This window comes from Fusarium odoratissimum (genome assembly GCF_000260195.1).
Source record: "Fusarium odoratissimum NRRL 54006 unplaced genomic scaffold supercont1.11, whole genome shotgun sequence".
NCBI classification, from domain to species: domain Eukaryota; kingdom Fungi; phylum Ascomycota; class Sordariomycetes; order Hypocreales; family Nectriaceae; genus Fusarium; species Fusarium odoratissimum.
In genome coordinates this window covers 142,104-159,392 of record NW_022158697.1, presented here as the reverse complement: position 1 = coordinate 159,392, position 17,289 = coordinate 142,104, and the positions used below count along the sequence as shown (strand labels likewise).

At 47.8% G+C, this 17,289-nt stretch overlaps 7 protein-coding genes across 7 annotated transcripts; 3 read left to right on the top strand and 4 right to left on the bottom strand.

Annotated features, from left to right (window-relative positions):
* Positions 1–16: 16 nt before the first annotated feature.
* On the bottom strand, positions 17–1,877 carry FOIG_07475 (uncharacterized protein; the record flags this gene model as incomplete). The annotated part of the gene is made up of 5 exons (XM_031207050.1): positions 17–37; positions 148–1,480; positions 1,556–1,674; positions 1,732–1,759; positions 1,816–1,877. The coding sequence occupies 5 exons, from the start codon at positions 1,875–1,877 to the stop codon at positions 17–19; spliced, it is 1,563 nt and encodes a 520-aa protein (XP_031062583.1).
* Positions 1,878–2,598: 721 nt separating this feature from the next.
* FOIG_07474 (uncharacterized protein) lies at positions 2,599–3,698 on the top strand (the record flags this gene model as incomplete). Its single annotated transcript, XM_031207049.1, has 3 exons — positions 2,599–2,713; positions 2,903–3,597; positions 3,654–3,698. The coding sequence occupies 3 exons, from the start codon at positions 2,599–2,601 to the stop codon at positions 3,696–3,698; spliced, it is 855 nt and encodes a 284-aa protein (XP_031062582.1).
* Positions 3,699–4,013: 315 nt separating this feature from the next.
* On the bottom strand, positions 4,014–5,786 carry FOIG_07473 (uncharacterized protein; the record flags this gene model as incomplete). Its single annotated transcript, XM_031207048.1, has 2 exons — positions 4,014–5,416; positions 5,477–5,786. 2 exons carry the CDS (start codon positions 5,784–5,786, stop codon positions 4,014–4,016), a joined length of 1,713 nt encoding a protein of 570 aa, XP_031062581.1.
* Positions 5,787–7,932: 2,146 nt separating this feature from the next.
* Positions 7,933–9,093, top strand: FOIG_07472 (uncharacterized protein; the record flags this gene model as incomplete). Its single annotated transcript, XM_031207047.1, has 1 exon — positions 7,933–9,093. The coding sequence occupies one exon, from the start codon at positions 7,933–7,935 to the stop codon at positions 9,091–9,093; it is 1,161 nt and encodes a 386-aa protein (XP_031062580.1).
* A 561-nt stretch (positions 9,094–9,654) lies between these two features.
* FOIG_07471 (uncharacterized protein) lies at positions 9,655–11,381 on the bottom strand (the record flags this gene model as incomplete). Its single annotated transcript, XM_031207046.1, has 6 exons — positions 9,655–9,741; positions 9,795–10,010; positions 10,069–10,241; positions 10,295–10,648; positions 10,700–10,906; positions 10,985–11,381. The coding sequence occupies 6 exons, from the start codon at positions 11,379–11,381 to the stop codon at positions 9,655–9,657; spliced, it is 1,434 nt and encodes a 477-aa protein (XP_031062579.1).
* An 834-nt stretch (positions 11,382–12,215) lies between these two features.
* On the top strand, positions 12,216–13,261 carry FOIG_07470 (uncharacterized protein; the record flags this gene model as incomplete). The annotated part of the gene is made up of 3 exons (XM_031207045.1): positions 12,216–12,323; positions 12,382–12,623; positions 12,667–13,261. The coding sequence occupies 3 exons, from the start codon at positions 12,216–12,218 to the stop codon at positions 13,259–13,261; spliced, it is 945 nt and encodes a 314-aa protein (XP_031062578.1).
* A 2,080-nt stretch (positions 13,262–15,341) lies between these two features.
* On the bottom strand, positions 15,342–17,050 carry FOIG_07469 (uncharacterized protein; the record flags this gene model as incomplete). Its single annotated transcript, XM_031207044.1, has 4 exons — positions 15,342–15,523; positions 15,583–16,234; positions 16,292–16,697; positions 16,752–17,050. The coding sequence occupies 4 exons, from the start codon at positions 17,048–17,050 to the stop codon at positions 15,342–15,344; spliced, it is 1,539 nt and encodes a 512-aa protein (XP_031062577.1).
* Positions 17,051–17,289: the final 239 nt, after the last annotated feature.

The following is a 17,289-nucleotide window of genomic DNA, read 5'->3' as shown; positions in this document are numbered from 1 at the left end:
ATTCTTAAGCAAGATGCTACCCTTCGAGCATTTGTCTCTGGGGGACTTAGCGTCCTTTGGCGGATACTCAATCTGAGAGATTGATATCTCTAGAATTGCTTAATTAGTGCTGTGTTACTCATCCCGAACTGTCATTTGAAGACTTACCAGAAAAACAAGAAGACGCCGTCGATCCTCTGGTTCGGAAGGGGATTCAAAAACGGTGCTGTCCACTGACTCTCCGCTCCATGATAAAATGTCAGGGTATTGCTCCCTAAGAGCTAGGAGCTTGGCATCAAATGCTTGGATTTCAACCCAATCGCTCGCCATCGGGGCGTTCGGAGCTAGAAATCCATCCCATACCGATGCCCAGAGTCTGGCATGGCTGAACATGGTCTTCAGATATGCCTTGCTCTTGGGGTCGATGTGAGCGCTGGTTTCGTGTTCAAAGTCCACATGTCCAAGACTATTTCCAACAAAGTATGGAATGCCACATTTCTGAGTGATACGTTTGTCGAGGAAGTCGAGAGTAATCCATAATGCTAGGGGATCTACAAAATCCTCTGAGGATATAGGAAATCCGTGACTTTGACCTAACCCCAAACTGACAGCGGAATGAAGCCCGTTGAGTACGTGGGTCGAGGCAAGACGTAACCTCTCTGCTGCCAAGAGATACGCCGCGGAGAAGGTGTGATAGATGACACAGCTTGTTTGCAGCTCACTTCCCCCTTCAAAGTGCTGTACGAGTTTCCTACTCTGCCAATAAGCTTCCGAGCCAGGCCACGCCCTGTCCAGATACATATCGGGGCAAGCTTTATCGTCCAGGTTCTGTCCGGCTGCAATGATGACGAGAAGAATCGATATGACCAAGTGATGCGGCTCAGTCACGATAACTGACTGGGTAGAAGAAGAGTAGCACAGTGCTTTCAGGGTCTCTGAAATCGCTTCTACAAGACTCGTCCCATGGATGGAAGGGAAGAAACAGTCGATCCCGGCTAGGCCTATTTTTATTGCCCGTGTCAGGTCCTTGGGGCAGGGAAGGACGACGGTGCAGCTCTTTGAGGGAGTCGTGTTTGGCAGAACAGGATCTGCTCCGACGCTGGAGCGTAGATCACGAATTTGTGAAGCAACAGCGAATCGGTTTAGCCATTTACTCCCGGGGACAAAGGTATCGGTCTCGGCGTAGGTGAGCTCAGCAGGTTGACGGTCATCTTGAATAGAGCTCGGTGATCCTTCTTGAACATTGTGTGTTGTACTCTGTGATTCAAATGCTTCGATGGATTGACCGAATGTGAGGGGCTGTTCATCTGATGAGGGTGCCGAGATACTCGTCTGGTTCGGCAGTGGCGCAGTGTTGTGCGAACTAAGAAAGTCGAAGCTGAGTGATTGCTGCATCATCAAGGTACCCAGTCCTTGTTGCAAGCGTTGAAGCTGCTCCTTGAGCAGTGCAGTCTCTTCTGACGCAGAGGTGGAGAGACTTGAGGGCGGAACGGCGCGTCTTCTTGATGACTGTCAGCTTCGAGGTCCCAGACATTTGGACAGTTGTCTTTTGAGAGGACAGTGGGTTTTATCATACTTATTTGTATTTGACGAAGCTTGTTTTCGCTTCCTTTTACTTGATCCATTCGACGGATCTTGATAGCTACATTCGGCACCTCTGCCAAGACAGTTGTGGCATGGCGATTGTCCAGAACACTGCAACATGAGGATCAGCACTGAAGTAGTTATACCAATTGAGTCAACGAGACTAACCTTGACCTTGCGTCGCTGGCATTCAGTGCTACATTGATCCTGGTTAGCATGTAAACGAGGTATAAGAACAACAAAATAACTTACCAAGCATGGGAAGTATACTCATCCCTCTTGCTAGATTTCTTGGTCGTCGAAGCCGAGGACATTGTTCGGTTCTCGTTTTACCCCTCAAAAATAAACTGGGAAACGCGGGATTCAAGGTCCAAGTTGGCTCAACAGGGCGACAGGCGAGCTCCATTCGTATTGCCTAGACCGTCATTTCCGCCCTGAAGTGCCGAGGCAGATCCACTAACTGCATCGGTATGTCAATTCCCCGCAATTTCAAAACCCGGGGTTAGTCTGCTTGCTAATGCGAACTTGGTCTTGTATCTCTCGGCTAAGCTATGATTGCAACCTAAATAGTTTGCTAATTGGCCGTCTAGGTAATTATCTTTACCCCAGATAATGAAGAATGCCAAGGCTTGCTTGCAATGCCGAGCAGCAAAGAGGAAACGCCGATTGTTGTCTGGTAAAAATACCTGTTTCGCATGCCAGCAACGGGGAGAGCCATGTTCTTCAACTGAGCTGAGCAAAGCATCGATTACGACACAATTAGCACCTCTAGAGAGAGTAAGAACGACAATCTCGCCTATAACGAATATTGACGACCTCCTATCGCCCCAGATACAGTGGGAATTAGTCACCAAGTACATGGCTTTTATTCACGATCGGCCACAGAGTATCTTTCATGAGCCTACCCTCAGAGACCAAGTACAGCAAAGGGAAATTCATCCGGGCTTACTGCTAGCAATATGCAGTTTGGCATGCCGTTTTTCGCATGACCCCGCCGTCAGGGCTCTTGAAGATTGTTTGACAAGAGCCTCCAAAATGAGGCTACAAGCAAACTTGGAACAATTCTGTCTAGCAACCATCCAAACGTGTATCCTTGTCGCAAATGCTTCCTCTGCCAATCTGAACCCAGAAAGCGAAGCTTTGTATTTTGGTACGCTTGGCCCCCCAATACGCACTATAGGATCAACCTCTAGACCATTATTCATACCGGTTCTAACACCAGACCAAGGTATCGCAATCCGCATGGCTCAGATCATGCGACTCCCTCACGGAAAGCGATCTGAAAACCCGGCTGTGACTGAAACTAGAAAGCGAGTCTTCTGAACGCTTTTCATGGCAGATCGATGGTGCTCCTCGGCTTCTGGGCTTCCACGACAAATCCAGGACAACGACTATGCGGTTGATCTCCCAATTGACGAGTCCACCTTCCAACAGCCTGAATTCAGACTTCGTGGATCAACGGGTTCGACCTTGGGCATATGGGCGTACAAAATCATGCTGGCCAAGATATTTGGCCATATTCAAGATCTCAATCGCTGCAACGTTGTACGTGGCTTGTGTCAGCAGGACTTTGATGGTCACGTCAAACTACTAGCTGAACAGCTTGACGACTGGGTGCTGAATCTCCCATCTCACATGCAGCTCTCAGACCGGAATATCCGTGAGCATTGTTCCAAGGGACTCGGGGGCACCTTTATAGACCTCCATCTTGACTTACACCACTATGCGACGCTGCTTTTCTTCAATTACCTGGAATCCCGACGGCTGTATTCCTCCAACAAACTGCACTATTCGCAGCTTTGCAAGTCACACGCGTTTCGCTTTTCCGAGCTGTTGCAGATTTCACGAGAAAGAAAGGGATGCGAAGCGGTCCATGCTGCCGTTGGGCATATGGCCATCGTATCTTCGGCGGTACTAGTGCACGTGCTACTTATGGGTGAGGTTGGCGAGCTTGAAGCTGCAAGAAGTGGTTTAATCTCCAACTTCAAGACTCTACTCGAACTGAAAATGTTCTGGCCGAGTTTGGAAAAACTGGTATGTCCGCTTCTTCCACGTTCATTATAAGTTGTTTGGTAATACTGATGCGGTAGGGGTCTGACAGATCTCTCGCCTGTCACTGTTTCAGAGTGCCTTGATTGAATCACTGGAAACAGATCCGCGTAAGATGGATGGGTGGATGGCGAGATTTCTGACGGAATATGCTCCACCCTCAGATGATTTCATTGATTCCGACCCGACCCCACCCATATCTATATCTTTGACCAGGCAAGGAACAGTATCAGATAAGGATGGTTTTTGGCACAGAAACAATACTCTGACAGAGTTACTCAATGGCCTTAGATAATCGCCATGAGCTATGAGACTTTTTATTATCTTCGAAAGAGTGATGGGATCAATGCAAACTAAGTTCCCTGCACGTTCATGTTGTATACACGGAAATTATATCCGTGCTACTTTAGCAGGCTATAAATACTACATTCAGCAATTCGAGTCCTCGCTGGGATTGTGATACTGATTGGGAACCCTGCGTAATCCGGATCGTCATTCGGCATGATGACAAACTGTCCACTTCTTGTTTCGTCCCCATTGAGCCGTCTCAAGGTATCGAGTTTGCCGCTCGAACTGTTGAATTCCTTCTCCTCAAATCTCAAAATCCCCGTGTAATAAGATCTCGGGTCGAGGGATTTGAAGATAGCTTGGAAACCTTGGCCAATAAGCAAAAACCTTGTTTCGTTAGGGTAGTTGTTCTCCTGGTGAAGAATAACAATGCCGTATCCGGGCCCAGGTCCGCCCGTCACAAAGGAACGCTCAATTGTCACTTGATATCCTCCCATCTCTACCACGGTACTCGGGTCTTCTGATTCCACGTAGTCTTCTGTAACCTCGTCAAAGAAGAAACCAACAATGGCTCCAGGCCTTTGCTGAGCTTCGAGGACAAGGTCGGAGACATGGGCAATTAGCCCAAAGTGTCGGGTATAGGCGCACGTCTCACCTTCCGGGAGACTGTCGACACCGAACGGACAAGCGCCGATCGCGTGATATGAACCGATGGCTTTCCAAAGTCGGCGAGCCCCATACTCATCACGACGCTGCTCAGGGATGAAAAGGGGCTGGTTCCGATGCCGATATGTTTCGCAAATGTGTATATAGTCGTTGAGATAAACATCGGGTGAGATAAAGTCGATGGCTGTCGCAAAACGCATCCATATATCCAAGACATTGCTGATACCACCACCGGAGGGATAGTCACCGGGCATGCCGCCGCCTCCAGCCAGGACAGGGAAGTCGTTATCAGAGCCCTCGCCGTTGTAGTTCTGCCAAAAGTTACAGAACATTGGTAGGGGATACTCCTTCTTGCCGGCCCTGGCGACGACGTCAACATACTTGGCATAATGATAGGCCATGAACAGCTCATCGGTGTAGGGGCCTTCGCCAAACGTCTTGGCCCAGGTGGAATTTGCATTGTCGCTGAAGGCCAAGGGGCGAGGCATCTCGAAATGATGCTTCAGGTCTGGATGCAAGCTGTCCCAGTCGTGTTCGAGAAATGCCACAAGATCTTCAGGAACCGGCTGCCCATAGACAAGTTCAGCGATGTCGCTGCGATCACGTGAATCTCCCAGAATGCCGCATTCGTTTTCGGGCTGTACGAGTATAACTGTCGAGTGCATCTCGTCAAGCTCTCTGAGGTGCCTCATCAAAGTTGCAAAGGCAGTGGCATCGGCCTCGGTGGATGCAGCGCAGAGAGGTGTGATGATCTCGGTGGCTTTCAGGCGGTTGCCTGTGTCTTGCAGCCAAACCCGAGGGAACCTGTCCGGAGCCAGTTTCACCCAGGATGGGACGTAGTTGGACATGCCTGGCTGCAAGTCAGAAAGAGGTGCCTACACTCAGGGCCATCAAGTAGGATCCGGCATACCATTTTTCCATGATCCGAACCATAGCAGTATTAGCTTTAGCCCAGCATTTCTCGCATCGAGAATAATGCGATCGATTTCCGAGAAGTCAAAATGCCCTTCAACTGGCTCTATCATCTCCCACGTAACGCTTCCGAGGACCGTGTTGAGGTTCATGCCAACGAGCCTCGGCCAAAGCTCGCGCATGAACTTGGCAGAAGAGAAGGAGGAATTCTGGAGCTCAGCGCCACGTATGAGAAACGGTTGGCCATGGACGATCAACTGCTTGAACGTGCCCATGTCAGCAAGGTGAGGAATATGTGTACTAGTCATGGTGAATGAGGTGTCAGATGGTGTCTGTAAGTATGTCCAGTTCCTCATTAAGTCACCAGGCCGTGAGTCAGGTACTTAAGCGATACCACCGTCTGGCTGAGTAACGTGAAGACAAACGTGAACAGGTGCATGGCGGCTTGTCCAGGACACCTCTTTTGGGGTGAAAAACAAGCCGACGATTGGAGTTTGGACCAAAATGATAAAGAGGCAAAAATAGTAATCGGGATTCAAGACTGCCTATTCGCTGTAACCCCGTGGATAATTTAAATTATCTACGTAACTCAGTGAAACTATCTTTCGTGCGTGCCGTTACAGAGTAGATCCCGCGCCATCAGCCATGCGTCCAAGTTCACACTAACTAAGTTAGGGATTGCGATAGAAGGCATTCGCGAGGCTAATTTGATGCCGAATTAGCCACGGCTTAAGCACGAATCAGCATGTTTCATTCCCGTCGTTCTCGAAATTCCCCACATCGCTCAGTCCACAGTAAACTTAGCCTTGGAGACTGCATCAACCAATCGATGTCAAACGTGTAAGAAATCCCTCTCATCGCCCATGCATCTTACCCTGTTTACAGGATAAACAATTGATCTACAAGGAAAAGCCACCTTTGGGAATATGGAGTACGGTACAACACAGCGGCTGAGACTGGTTTAACTAAGACATATTATTATACACAGTTTCTCTATGCATGGTGATAGCTATTTTTTATGCTGTGGTTTTGTTTCTCAGCGTGAGACACTGATATGATGCCTAATTGTGACTCGACTTTGTTATTGAAGTTGATGAAGGTGAGAAAGCTAGTTGACGCACCGAACCTCAGCTTCACCCCGTTTCCCGTTGACTTGTATAAGGGGTGTGTTTGTCTTGAAAAAGGGTTGGCAAGGCAGTTAAGACATCACGAGGTTGGAATTGGACTGCATGCAGAAGCTATATAAGCGGCGTATAATAAATTAATAAAACATCTCCATAGACTTTATGACTTGATACTTCAGCTTTAAAAACCTCTGAATAAGCATGCAGTACACAAATGTAGCCTACTCAACAAGAATGGAAAGTAAGCTACGGCTGCCCCCAGATATCATCGTCAAACGTCCACTCACACAAGAGCCACTCTAGTCAAGCCTCCATCTCAAGTGTCCAAGTGCCAGGGAGATGTAAGGCTTCTAGCAGAGCATCGAAAACTTCCATTGAGCTGCCTCTTACACTCCCCATTGATTGCCTCCGTCTTGTTAGTGTTCTTGCTCAAGACGGCGTCGGCTTCAACACCTTGTCGGCGGAGGGCTGCATGCTTTTTGCTTGTTCCTGGCACAGGCCAAGAGCTATTAAAAACCCGCGTTCATATCCTCGAGTGGGACGCACGAGATCTCGGGGAGAATGAAGTAGAAGAATAAGGCATTCGTGAAGTTGCTAACGACAAATAGGTAATCAAAGCAATATCCGACATGGCTCATGCCATCAAACATGGTCCAGCATTTTTCGACTCTATCGATGAACGACATGCAGCTCGTCTCACCAATGAGAGCGAAGGCGTTAGGTATGCCCTGATACATGAGGGGCTTTGATGGTGAGATTCCTGTGTTGGAAAAGCGATGGTAAAGTGCTTCATACCAACATAGACTATGTATAGAACAGGTAGAGTCTTTTCTTCCTATTACAGTTTTAAACAAGTGCTCAGGACATACCTGTCTGGCCGTAGACAGTTGGGAAAGATGACTATGAGTTAAATTTGGTGTGGTTGGAAATACGAACTTGGGGATTGATGCCCGTTGATTCGTCCCAGTTCCGCGGTTAAAGGGGTTTGAACCTGGGGTAACAGGCTAAAAGGGAAACCTGGAGACATGAGAATGACAGCATCCGACGTGTCGATCTTGTTTCTGAAACATACGACTTCTCATAGAGGCTTCTGATGTTGTACCAAGAAAAGGGCCATTGCGAATGAGGGGTAACAAGATCCCCATGGAAAGAAGGACAAAAACTGAGAAGTAAGGAATAGAGAACTCTGAACCGAACTTAGGTTATTGCTCGTGTCTTTGAACGAGGAGAATATAAAGTCTAGCTGTCTTTCTCTACACAAAGACACCATTCACTCAATCATAGCCTCGACAACAATACTTGACCAATTCATCTAGCTCTTGTCAGCAAAATGTTCAATTTTATGCTTGCATCCCTGGCGGTCGCCAGTTCTTTGCAGTCCTTGGCCTCGGCCAGCGCCATCTCACCTCGAGCTCCACGTCCCTGGAGTAACTTCAACAACAACGTGGTCTTCACCCCGCCTACCTCTTGGGTTGATCCGCGTACCCTCTATGCTCGCACTCTCCAGCTGAGCGATAAATCTCTTCTCATCACTTGCGAGATCTATTCGCCGGAAGATCCGTTGTCTCTCCCAATCTTCCGCTCCACAGATGGCGGGGCGACTTGGAAAGAGCACTCACGATTCAGAGACCAGGTTAATGGCTGGGGAATGGCATACCAGCCTATCCTGTACTCTTTGCCCGAGAGGTTTGGCGGGTATCCGGCCGGCACCATCCTCGCAGTGGGCACGTCACTTCCCAGCAACAAGAGTCATGCCTACATCGACATGTACGCCAGTACAGATGGCGCCAAAACATTCACATTCCTCAGTCATGTTGCTTACGGGCTAGGTCCAGAGACCGTCCGCAATGGTGACAAGGCCATCTGGGAAGCGTTCTTGCTGATGTATAAGGGCAAATTGATCGTCTACTACTCTGATCAGCGCGATCCACAGCATGGACAGAAACTCGTTCACACTACCACGACTAATCTGAGAAAATGGGACCCAATCGTGAATGATGTCGCTATGGACTACTACGACGGACGCCCCGGTATGACTACGGTTGCGCACATACCCATCAACAACAACTACATCATGACGTTTGAAAACTGCGGTGCGCCGGTAAAGAACTGCCAGGTCAACTACATCGTCTCCAACGACCCGACCAAGTTTTTCGGCAGGCCCATCCAACCAATCGTGTCCAATGACACAGCGGCGATGAGTCCCTACGGCTCACCCTTCATCATCTGGGCCCCCCTCAAAGCTGGCAGCAAGGACGGCATCCTTATCGCCAACGGCAACAGTGATAGTGACGTCTATGTTAACGACTACAGAGCACTTCCGGAGAACTGGAAGAGAGTCAAAATCAACCAGAAGAATGGTTATAGTCGAGATCTTCGAGTCATCAAGGACAATCGTGGAAATCTAAAGTTGCTCGTCGCAAGCGGAGGCAACTTTGGCGAAGCAGACACCAATGCTTTGATTGTTGGCGTGGTTGATATTCCCCAGTAGATGTTCTTATGCTGGGGTCGAGCCTTTACATTTTATGCTATGGCATGATTTAATAGCACTTGTACCCACTCCTTTATGTACAGCTGAGTCCTGTGGCTGACAACTTACATTCAATACCAAGAACTTGGTACTTAGCCCTGGGATGGTGACTTATCGCGTTACATCCATCTATTGTCCTATAGCTTCTTTCACTTGAAACACTCTCCCTGACTATTTATTGCATTTAACTTCATATGTGCTCTTAATGTGTTACGACAGCACGAAGCTTGTAGGCAGTGGCCAACTGAAGCTGCTTAGAGAACTTCTTATCCAACGTATCCTCGTGGTCGTACATACCCTTATGCTAGCCAGTATAGTACCAAAACCACACTTCGTACTGCATAACAATGATGTCAGGCCTGCCCAACGTAACACTCCCGCAGCAGCTAAGTTAACAAGATCAGACGACAGTTATATCAAGAGCGTTTAATACAAGTACAACTATCTTGAAACATCCTTTTCTTCCAGCATTCTATCACTTTGATACAAATATCAATCACCTTCATAATAACACAGCCTCACTTAAGGATTAATAAGTGTCTTGAATCTCAAACCCGGGTCATACTTTCGACGCAGCTCAACCAGTCTATCCCAGTGTGGTCCATAGGCCTATGAACAAGTCAGACGTGCGACTTTAACTTTATCAACAACGTATATCTTACCAGTTTAGTATCCACCAATTCATCTGAGCTCGTAGGGAGGACGTTGTATCCCTGAGATCCAACGATGTCTTCCGGGGCATGCTGGATAAGTCGATGCGCCATTTCGTTCTGTAGCGCCGTTCCGTCTGATGGGCTGCCAACCGCTACCAATATGTAATGCTTGAGGTTCGTGGGCCGAGGCCATGCAACCTTGGCGACGCCTCCAATCGGTGGGCTCTGCGGCCAAGTCAGCTTCCAGTCTCCGCAGCGGTCAAGGGCATGAAAGTTATCCTACAAAGACAAGGAATTCAGGGACGATCATGGTGAGTTGATGAATGTCTTTGTCAATGGCAGCAATCTTGTCAGGCCATGTGAGCGCACGGAGGACCGTATCCTCATTCGCCTCGGCAAGACCCATTGCCATGACGTGCAATTCAGCCATGGATCTGTTCATACCGCTGATATTCACTGCAAAGATGGGTTAAATCTGCCGCGTTTTTTGATTAGGGGGGGGAACCTACTTTGCATATCGAGGACTGATTTTATGTCGCCTTCCCTGGTCTTGTCGATAGCACCTGGCATCTCCAGTGCCCAACGAAATGCTTCGCGGCCGTGGCTCTCTCCACAAGCATCGTAAACTTGGAGAACAATCACATCTCCGGCGAAAGCACTCAACTGGTTCGTTTCCAGTACCGCAGGGAGTAAGTGCTGCTGTACAACAAAGGTCAAGAAGTTCAACTTGGGATGCTGCGGCTTTGATATGAAGTCATTGATTTTACTTGCAAGCGCCTGTAAGTGATCTTTCGGAATCAAGATCATGCCCGACCAGATTCTCGTTGGATACTGATGGGCTCGTAGCACAACCTTTGTCATGACTGGTAGAGTTAGTCTGCGGAGCCTGCGGCATAAGGACAAGAATGACATACCGCCAAAACCACCTCCACTCCCTCGGAGGGCCCACAGAAGCTCTGGCTCAGTCGAAGCCATGACGATGGAACCATCGTACTTTACGACTTCCGCATCGATGAAATTGATAGGATCAGATATCATGCCGAATTCGCTGCTCATCCAGGAAAATCCGCCGTGAAGAATAGATCCACCAACCCCAACACTGGGAGTCCTGGCATAGGTCACTGCCAACAGATGCTTTGTCAGCTACAATGACAACCCCTGTGTCGCATCATTCATTCTCAAGAAGGGAGTGTACTAACAGCTGTATTCAGGATCAAGCTCTCTCATTCGCTCCGCGACCTCAGCCCACGTCATCCCCACGCCGACTGTTGCGAGCTTCTTCTCGGCGTCATAGTCGAAGTCAGTAAAGCCCAGGAGGCTGACTATGACATCTCGGGCTGAAGGAGATTTGAATCCCCGGCCGCGGATGTGAAAGTCCAAGTCTGACTTGTAAAGGAAACGCATCATTTCGGCGAGGGAGTCAACGCAGCTAGGGATAAGTACAACAGCAGGTTGGCGGTTGGCGTTGGCAGAAAATGTTGCGGTATGGCGGGAATAGTCGTCATGGTCCCGGGTAATGAAATCGTTCGGGCTCAGCTGGTCTGTCAATGGCTTCAGCTTGGTGAGAACTGCCTCAACCTCGTTGCAGTGCGTCATGTTGAAGAATTCCAAAGGGTCGCGGTATGTTCTTGCAATGAATTTTCTTGCAAGTATTTACTGCAAAGAGATGAATGATGGTACAGAAATTCACCATTTCTAGATGGACGGGGACTTGGATCTTGAGGGTATCTATCCCAGCTTCTACCGAGACATCATTGGCTGCATTGCAGCATCGATGTGCGACCGCGCTAGTCCGACACTAGGCCGAAGGCTCCATCTTCATATGGACACAGGAGGAAGCAAGGAAGGAGAATTAGTCACTAGTGCCTTGTTGGTCGCGGAGTAGCGTCGGTTTAGCGCGTCCATCAGAAGTTTAGAACCAAAACGATTTGTCCGTGGGGGAAGATTGGTCCTAATGTTGCCATTCTGCCATGTTGTAATCTATCTTTCCTGCTTCATATTGCTCTCATCTGTCAACTCCTCCACCGTCGGCAGTTGCATCGAGACTAGCATAAGGTTTATTATTAATGTATTACTAATTGCTCGGCGATAACCGAGGCTGGAACTTAATTTGGAAGATAAGTCATATCCGCTCTTCTGCATATGAATGAGGTTTGTTTGGATCATTCTGCGGTGCGAGACTAGAGAGAACTTGCTTTCGGATGGCGCATTTTGAAAGCGCTGCTAGTTCGGAAAGCTGACGTATTTCTTATCCGCCCTTTCCGCCGAACTATTTGGGCTGCTCTAGCTATCGAGTCATATCGGTCATATAAAGCACTGTTCCTATGCCTTCAGCTTATATATGACGATATTCGAATCTAACTCGCTCCCCATAAACAAGCTCTATACAAGAAAACTTCCCAACCTCACGGACTTTTATACCGTCTCAGCATGTCCTCTATCGTGGCCGTTGCAGGAGGTTCCCGTGGACTGGGTCGTGCTATTGTTGAGGCCATCCTTGCCGACAACAAACATCATGTCTTCATTCTTAGTCGACAGGTAATTCTTTCTCCCTTCGATCTTAGGGAATATGATCAATGGCTAATGGACCCTCTAGACGAGCGAAGAGGGAGAGAACGAGATAGGTGCAAGATTTCTGCAAGTTGACTACAGCGACATCGATAACATCAAGACTCTACTGGAGTATCACAAAATTGATACTGTTATCTCAGCCCTTAGTGCTAAAGCAATCGGATTATACGAGATGAATCTTGCCGTCGCTTCCGAAAAGTCCAATGTCACCACGAGGTATATTCCTAGTATATGGGGTATTAAATACCCCGCGAGGCAAGTAGTAGTGTAAGGTCCCTATATTCATGACCTCTGGCTAACTCTCTGCTAGCTCGCCTCTACCATTTGGTCCACCCAAGGCCGCTGTGATGGACTTCCTCAAGACAACGGACTTGGAATATTCCGCATGGTATACAGGCTTTTTCATCGATTACTACGTCTCGCCTCCCCTTAAGTCACATCTTGATGACTGGACCGTTTTTATCGATATTGCAAATCGTACTGCGGCGCTGCCGGGAAGCGGTGACGTTCCCGTTGCCATGAGCTACACGATGGATGTTGCAAAGTTTGTCGCGGGATCGCTGTCCCTGTCTAAGTGGGAGGGAGAGACGCTCATCTACAATGACAAATTGACAATGAATCAATATGTCCAGGCTGTTGAAGAAGTTAGAGGAGAGAAGATACAACTGACATACGACTCTCTCGACTTGCTGAAGTCCGGGAAAATCACAGAACTTCCCAGTCATCCTCCCATGTACGAGTTTGTTCCCAAAGATGTTATTCAGAGCTTTCTGTCGGCTTTCGGTATTCTGTTTGAAACGGGCGAGTTCGACCTCAGGGAAGGTTATCATGTCCAGGATGGTTTACCAAGTCTAAAGCTTCAGAGCTTTAGAGATCTTTTGACGCAGGGCCAGGGGGAGATTTAGGTATTGATATATACAAGACATAAGTTTTCAAAGATATTTTCTTTTATCTGTGTAGTACGAAGTCATCCAAAGCTTGTCCCGCTGCGGCAAATAGAGACTACCCTACGGACGCTGCATGGCACTAAGTGGGCTACACAGTTGGTTTGATTGGTCGTTTGACCCACAGCCAAAAAGGGGCTTACTAATCTCAGAAAATCTGTCTAGATAGCTCTCATTCCTTGCGAGGAAATAGAGTCATCACTAGTATCCTATCCTCATTCTAAACGACATGCCATCCACAAATGGCGGCATCAAGATCAGCCAGAAATGCATGCTTCCCGTGTTCTGCCCAGAAACGTGCCTGTGATAGACAGCTGCCTATTTGTAGTCGCTGTGCACAGTAGGTTCCTATCATGCAATAAGAGCCCCCGAAAGCATCGCTTACCATGTTACCAGGCACAATGTGAGATGTGGTTATAGCCAGCCAATGCCCTTGCAGGATTCATCAACCGAACTGTCCATTCTCAACTTCAATACCACGGCACTCCCTCCGTTATTTACCTTGTCTCTTCTGCAGTTGCGAAGCATACGAAAGAAGCAGAACCAGACTGCAACAGGGCATCATGAGTTGGATGCTGTTCTTACATCGCTTCTCTTCAATACTCTTGAGGGTCTTGGTCTCGGATTGCAGGAGGTTATCGACATCTATTTCCAATCTACACACCAATGGCTGCCCATTATTCACCCTGTCACCATCAGACAAAAGGCTGCAGTGTTGAGGAATACGCCGTGTGCTAAAGTCGCATGCCTTTTGTTTCACTTTCTTCTTGTTCTTCCACCGTGCTCCTCGAATTTTCTTTCAGACATCGATGTCTTGTCATGTTTATATCATGACTGCAAAACCTTATGCTCGCTTTTTCAAGCACACTATCGGAACGAACTTACTACAATACAGTCAGGTCTGTTGCTTGCCTTATATGAGCAAAGTCGTGGCTGTTATTCTGATGCGTATGTAACTCTAACGACCTGCACGAGTTTGGGTTATATATCGCGCTTGAACATCCCCTCGGTCGGGCCGATAATTGTGGAGGACGAAGGAATGCGTGTCTGGTGGGCAATTTACTTCCTCGGAATCTTGAATAATTACTCGTCCAAAGAGTGCGACCGATTGCCAATCATCCGCGAAGCTAGTGTAGGCGAAGTTCTGCCAGGGGACGATGTATCATGGAGCGAATCCTCCTGTCCAACATATTCTGCATCCCCGGCAACCCTGTCTTTTTCAAGAGAACAAAGCCCAACAAATCCAGGTCGATTTTCCCACTTAATACAAGCTGTCTTCAGTCTGCAACGTGTTCTACAATTGACCAGGAAAGCTGTTTCGCTCACAGACTCATCTTTTGAGGATGAATTGTGGAAGTTTGATTCATATCTTCAACAGGAGATACATGACGCATTGAGCATATCTCAATTGAATGTGCAGCATTCATATTCCGTTCTGTCCATATACCTTCTGTAAGTCAATCCTCGACAGAATCATTGGCCTGACTCAAGGTTCATTGACTGTGATAGCTCGATAATCGAACTGCACACAACCAGGCTACTGCGCTTGAGTAATCAAAACAACATCGAGAATTCAACAGAGCTATCTATAGCGGCTCTAGAAATGGCCTTAAAGGTCGTAGGAGATTTACTACATGCAGATGGTCTCGGGAATATTCTCGACGTAAAACAAATGCCTCTTACGGCGTTGTTGCTCCTGAAAAATGCAGGATCGACAGTCTTGCTGTTGGAATCGCAGTATGAGCATCAGACTGGGGATGTACTTCAAACCATTCTTGAAGTATTACGTGCACGGGCAAGTGGGCGATGGTGCGCAGCAGGTCAGTTTTTCGCCCTGATTTTCCTCGGCAAATAAACTCAGCTTCTTCTACTAGACGATATTCGGTTGGAACTCCAAAAGGCAAGGGATAGAGATTTACATTATAGAACTACAACTTCAATGTAAAACTTGCTGTAATGGCCCTTCAAGCTTCGAAAAGACCTGGTATAGAGCCTTTGGGAAGCAAGGTACAGGATTAATACTCTTAAGGCCAAAAGCCTCCTAAGCTGTAGGAAAATGCAACTTTCCAGTCTTGATCCTCAATGTCTTTCCAAATACTTGTAATGAAATAATAATAAGAAATGCAAAAGCACAAATACCAGCCTGGGTACCAAAGCTGACTTTAGCGCCTACCGAATGAGCCCACTTGACTTGAAAATAGCTAATAATAAACCCTCCAGCAGCTACAGGGTGTCAGCAGTAGTCGGTAAAATGTTAGATGAATAAGAATACGTTAACTTACTTCGAGCAAAATTAATCCATGCAGAGACCTCCCCTGATGCTTCTGGATAACTGTCGAGGTTATACGCATTCAGAGCAACTGTGGTTACCATTATACCAAAGACATATAGGCCCCAGAACAGGGCTGTAATCATGAAATGATACCCGTCCTCAAGAGCGAAACCCAGTCCGACTAAACCAGCAAGCATGAACGGTGTACTCAGCCAAATTGCACGCAGTCTGATTTCTGGCTCAAAGTGACCGTTGTGCGTCTTGATGAATTGGCGTGCAATTCCATCATGCAGCCAGTGGCCAACTACCTCACCCAAAATAGCGCCAACAACCGGTGTGAAATAGAAAAAGCCGATCTGCTTAGGACCAAAGTTGTATAATGGTGTGAGGAAGATTGACAACGTTGTGTTGATGCCAACAACCCACGCAAAGGTTAGTAGGTAGTAAAGGCAAGACAGGAAGACAGTAGGCTTAATGATGACACGAAAGGGTCGCATGCAAGCCTGACCGAAGCTGTTGCGGAGGTGGCGAGATTGATACTGGGCAAAGCCGAAGAGGTTGGCAACGCGTGATCCCCTGAGTGGTTGATTGGCAGCAGTGATGCGACGGTCATAGTAGGTCTCCTCCACAAACAAAATCGTAAGGGTGAGCGCGAGTGAAGTCTGTTGTGGCAAAGTCAGTTTTGAACTCAAGGTTATAAAGACTGTAGCCGGTCGTACCTCAGCAAAGTAGACCCAGAACGCAATGGGCCACGACTGTGTTGTAATGATGAAGGCAGTCAACAATGGCCCCATATAAGGAGAGAGGATAATGAAAGCAGCCCAGATGTTAATCTTGCGAGCACGTTCGTGAAAGAAGAACATGTCGAATATGAACATCAATCCTCCACCTTGGGAGACAGTACTGAAGAAGCCATTCAAGATGCGAGCAGCCATGAAAGACTCAAATGTTGTAGCAGCCGCACACCAAGCGGCCGTAGCTGTGGCGAGGATAAGAAAGTAGAATAAAACGGGCAGACGGCCTGCCCATGCGGAGAGGGCTACAACAAAGATGCCACCTGCACCAAGCATGAAAACATTACCAACTTGTGAGTGATTGACTGTGTCCGGGCTCATGTTCCATTGCCTAAAGCAATCGTATTAACAGGGTGATCTCTCTTGTGAACAAGTCCTTACTTACTCTGCCTGCGGGATGAGAGTAACAGCGCCGGTAGCACTACCATAATCAGGAAGAAAGGCTGCGAAACTGATGATAAAAAGAATCACATGTTTCTTGACAGGACTCCAGTTGAGAGGGTCACGCGAATCATCAGAAGGTTGTGGAATCAGAACAGTATGGCCATCCTTGGCGGTCTTGAGATTGCCATGGTGTTCAGTATCGACCTTGGCTATATAGCCTTCCGAATCCTTGAGATCCGAAGGCAATGCGGCCTCGCTGACTTGTTCATCCATTGACTGCTCTGGTTTGAGATAATCCATGCTGGCGAGAGCTAAGAACAAGTGTGATCGACTTGCATAGTAGCCTGTCACTAGGATCAGATGAAACAAAGGGGGAACAATATGTATTCCAATAAATGGACTGCCCGGGAGTGAAGGCCTACTTTAAGAAGATCTGCAACAGAGGGGAAGTCCATGCTTTATGTTTGGACTCTCCAGCCTGCTATTAGGACCTCCGGCAGTATTGTGACCGGATCTGATCCCCGGATGGCGGGGGAATA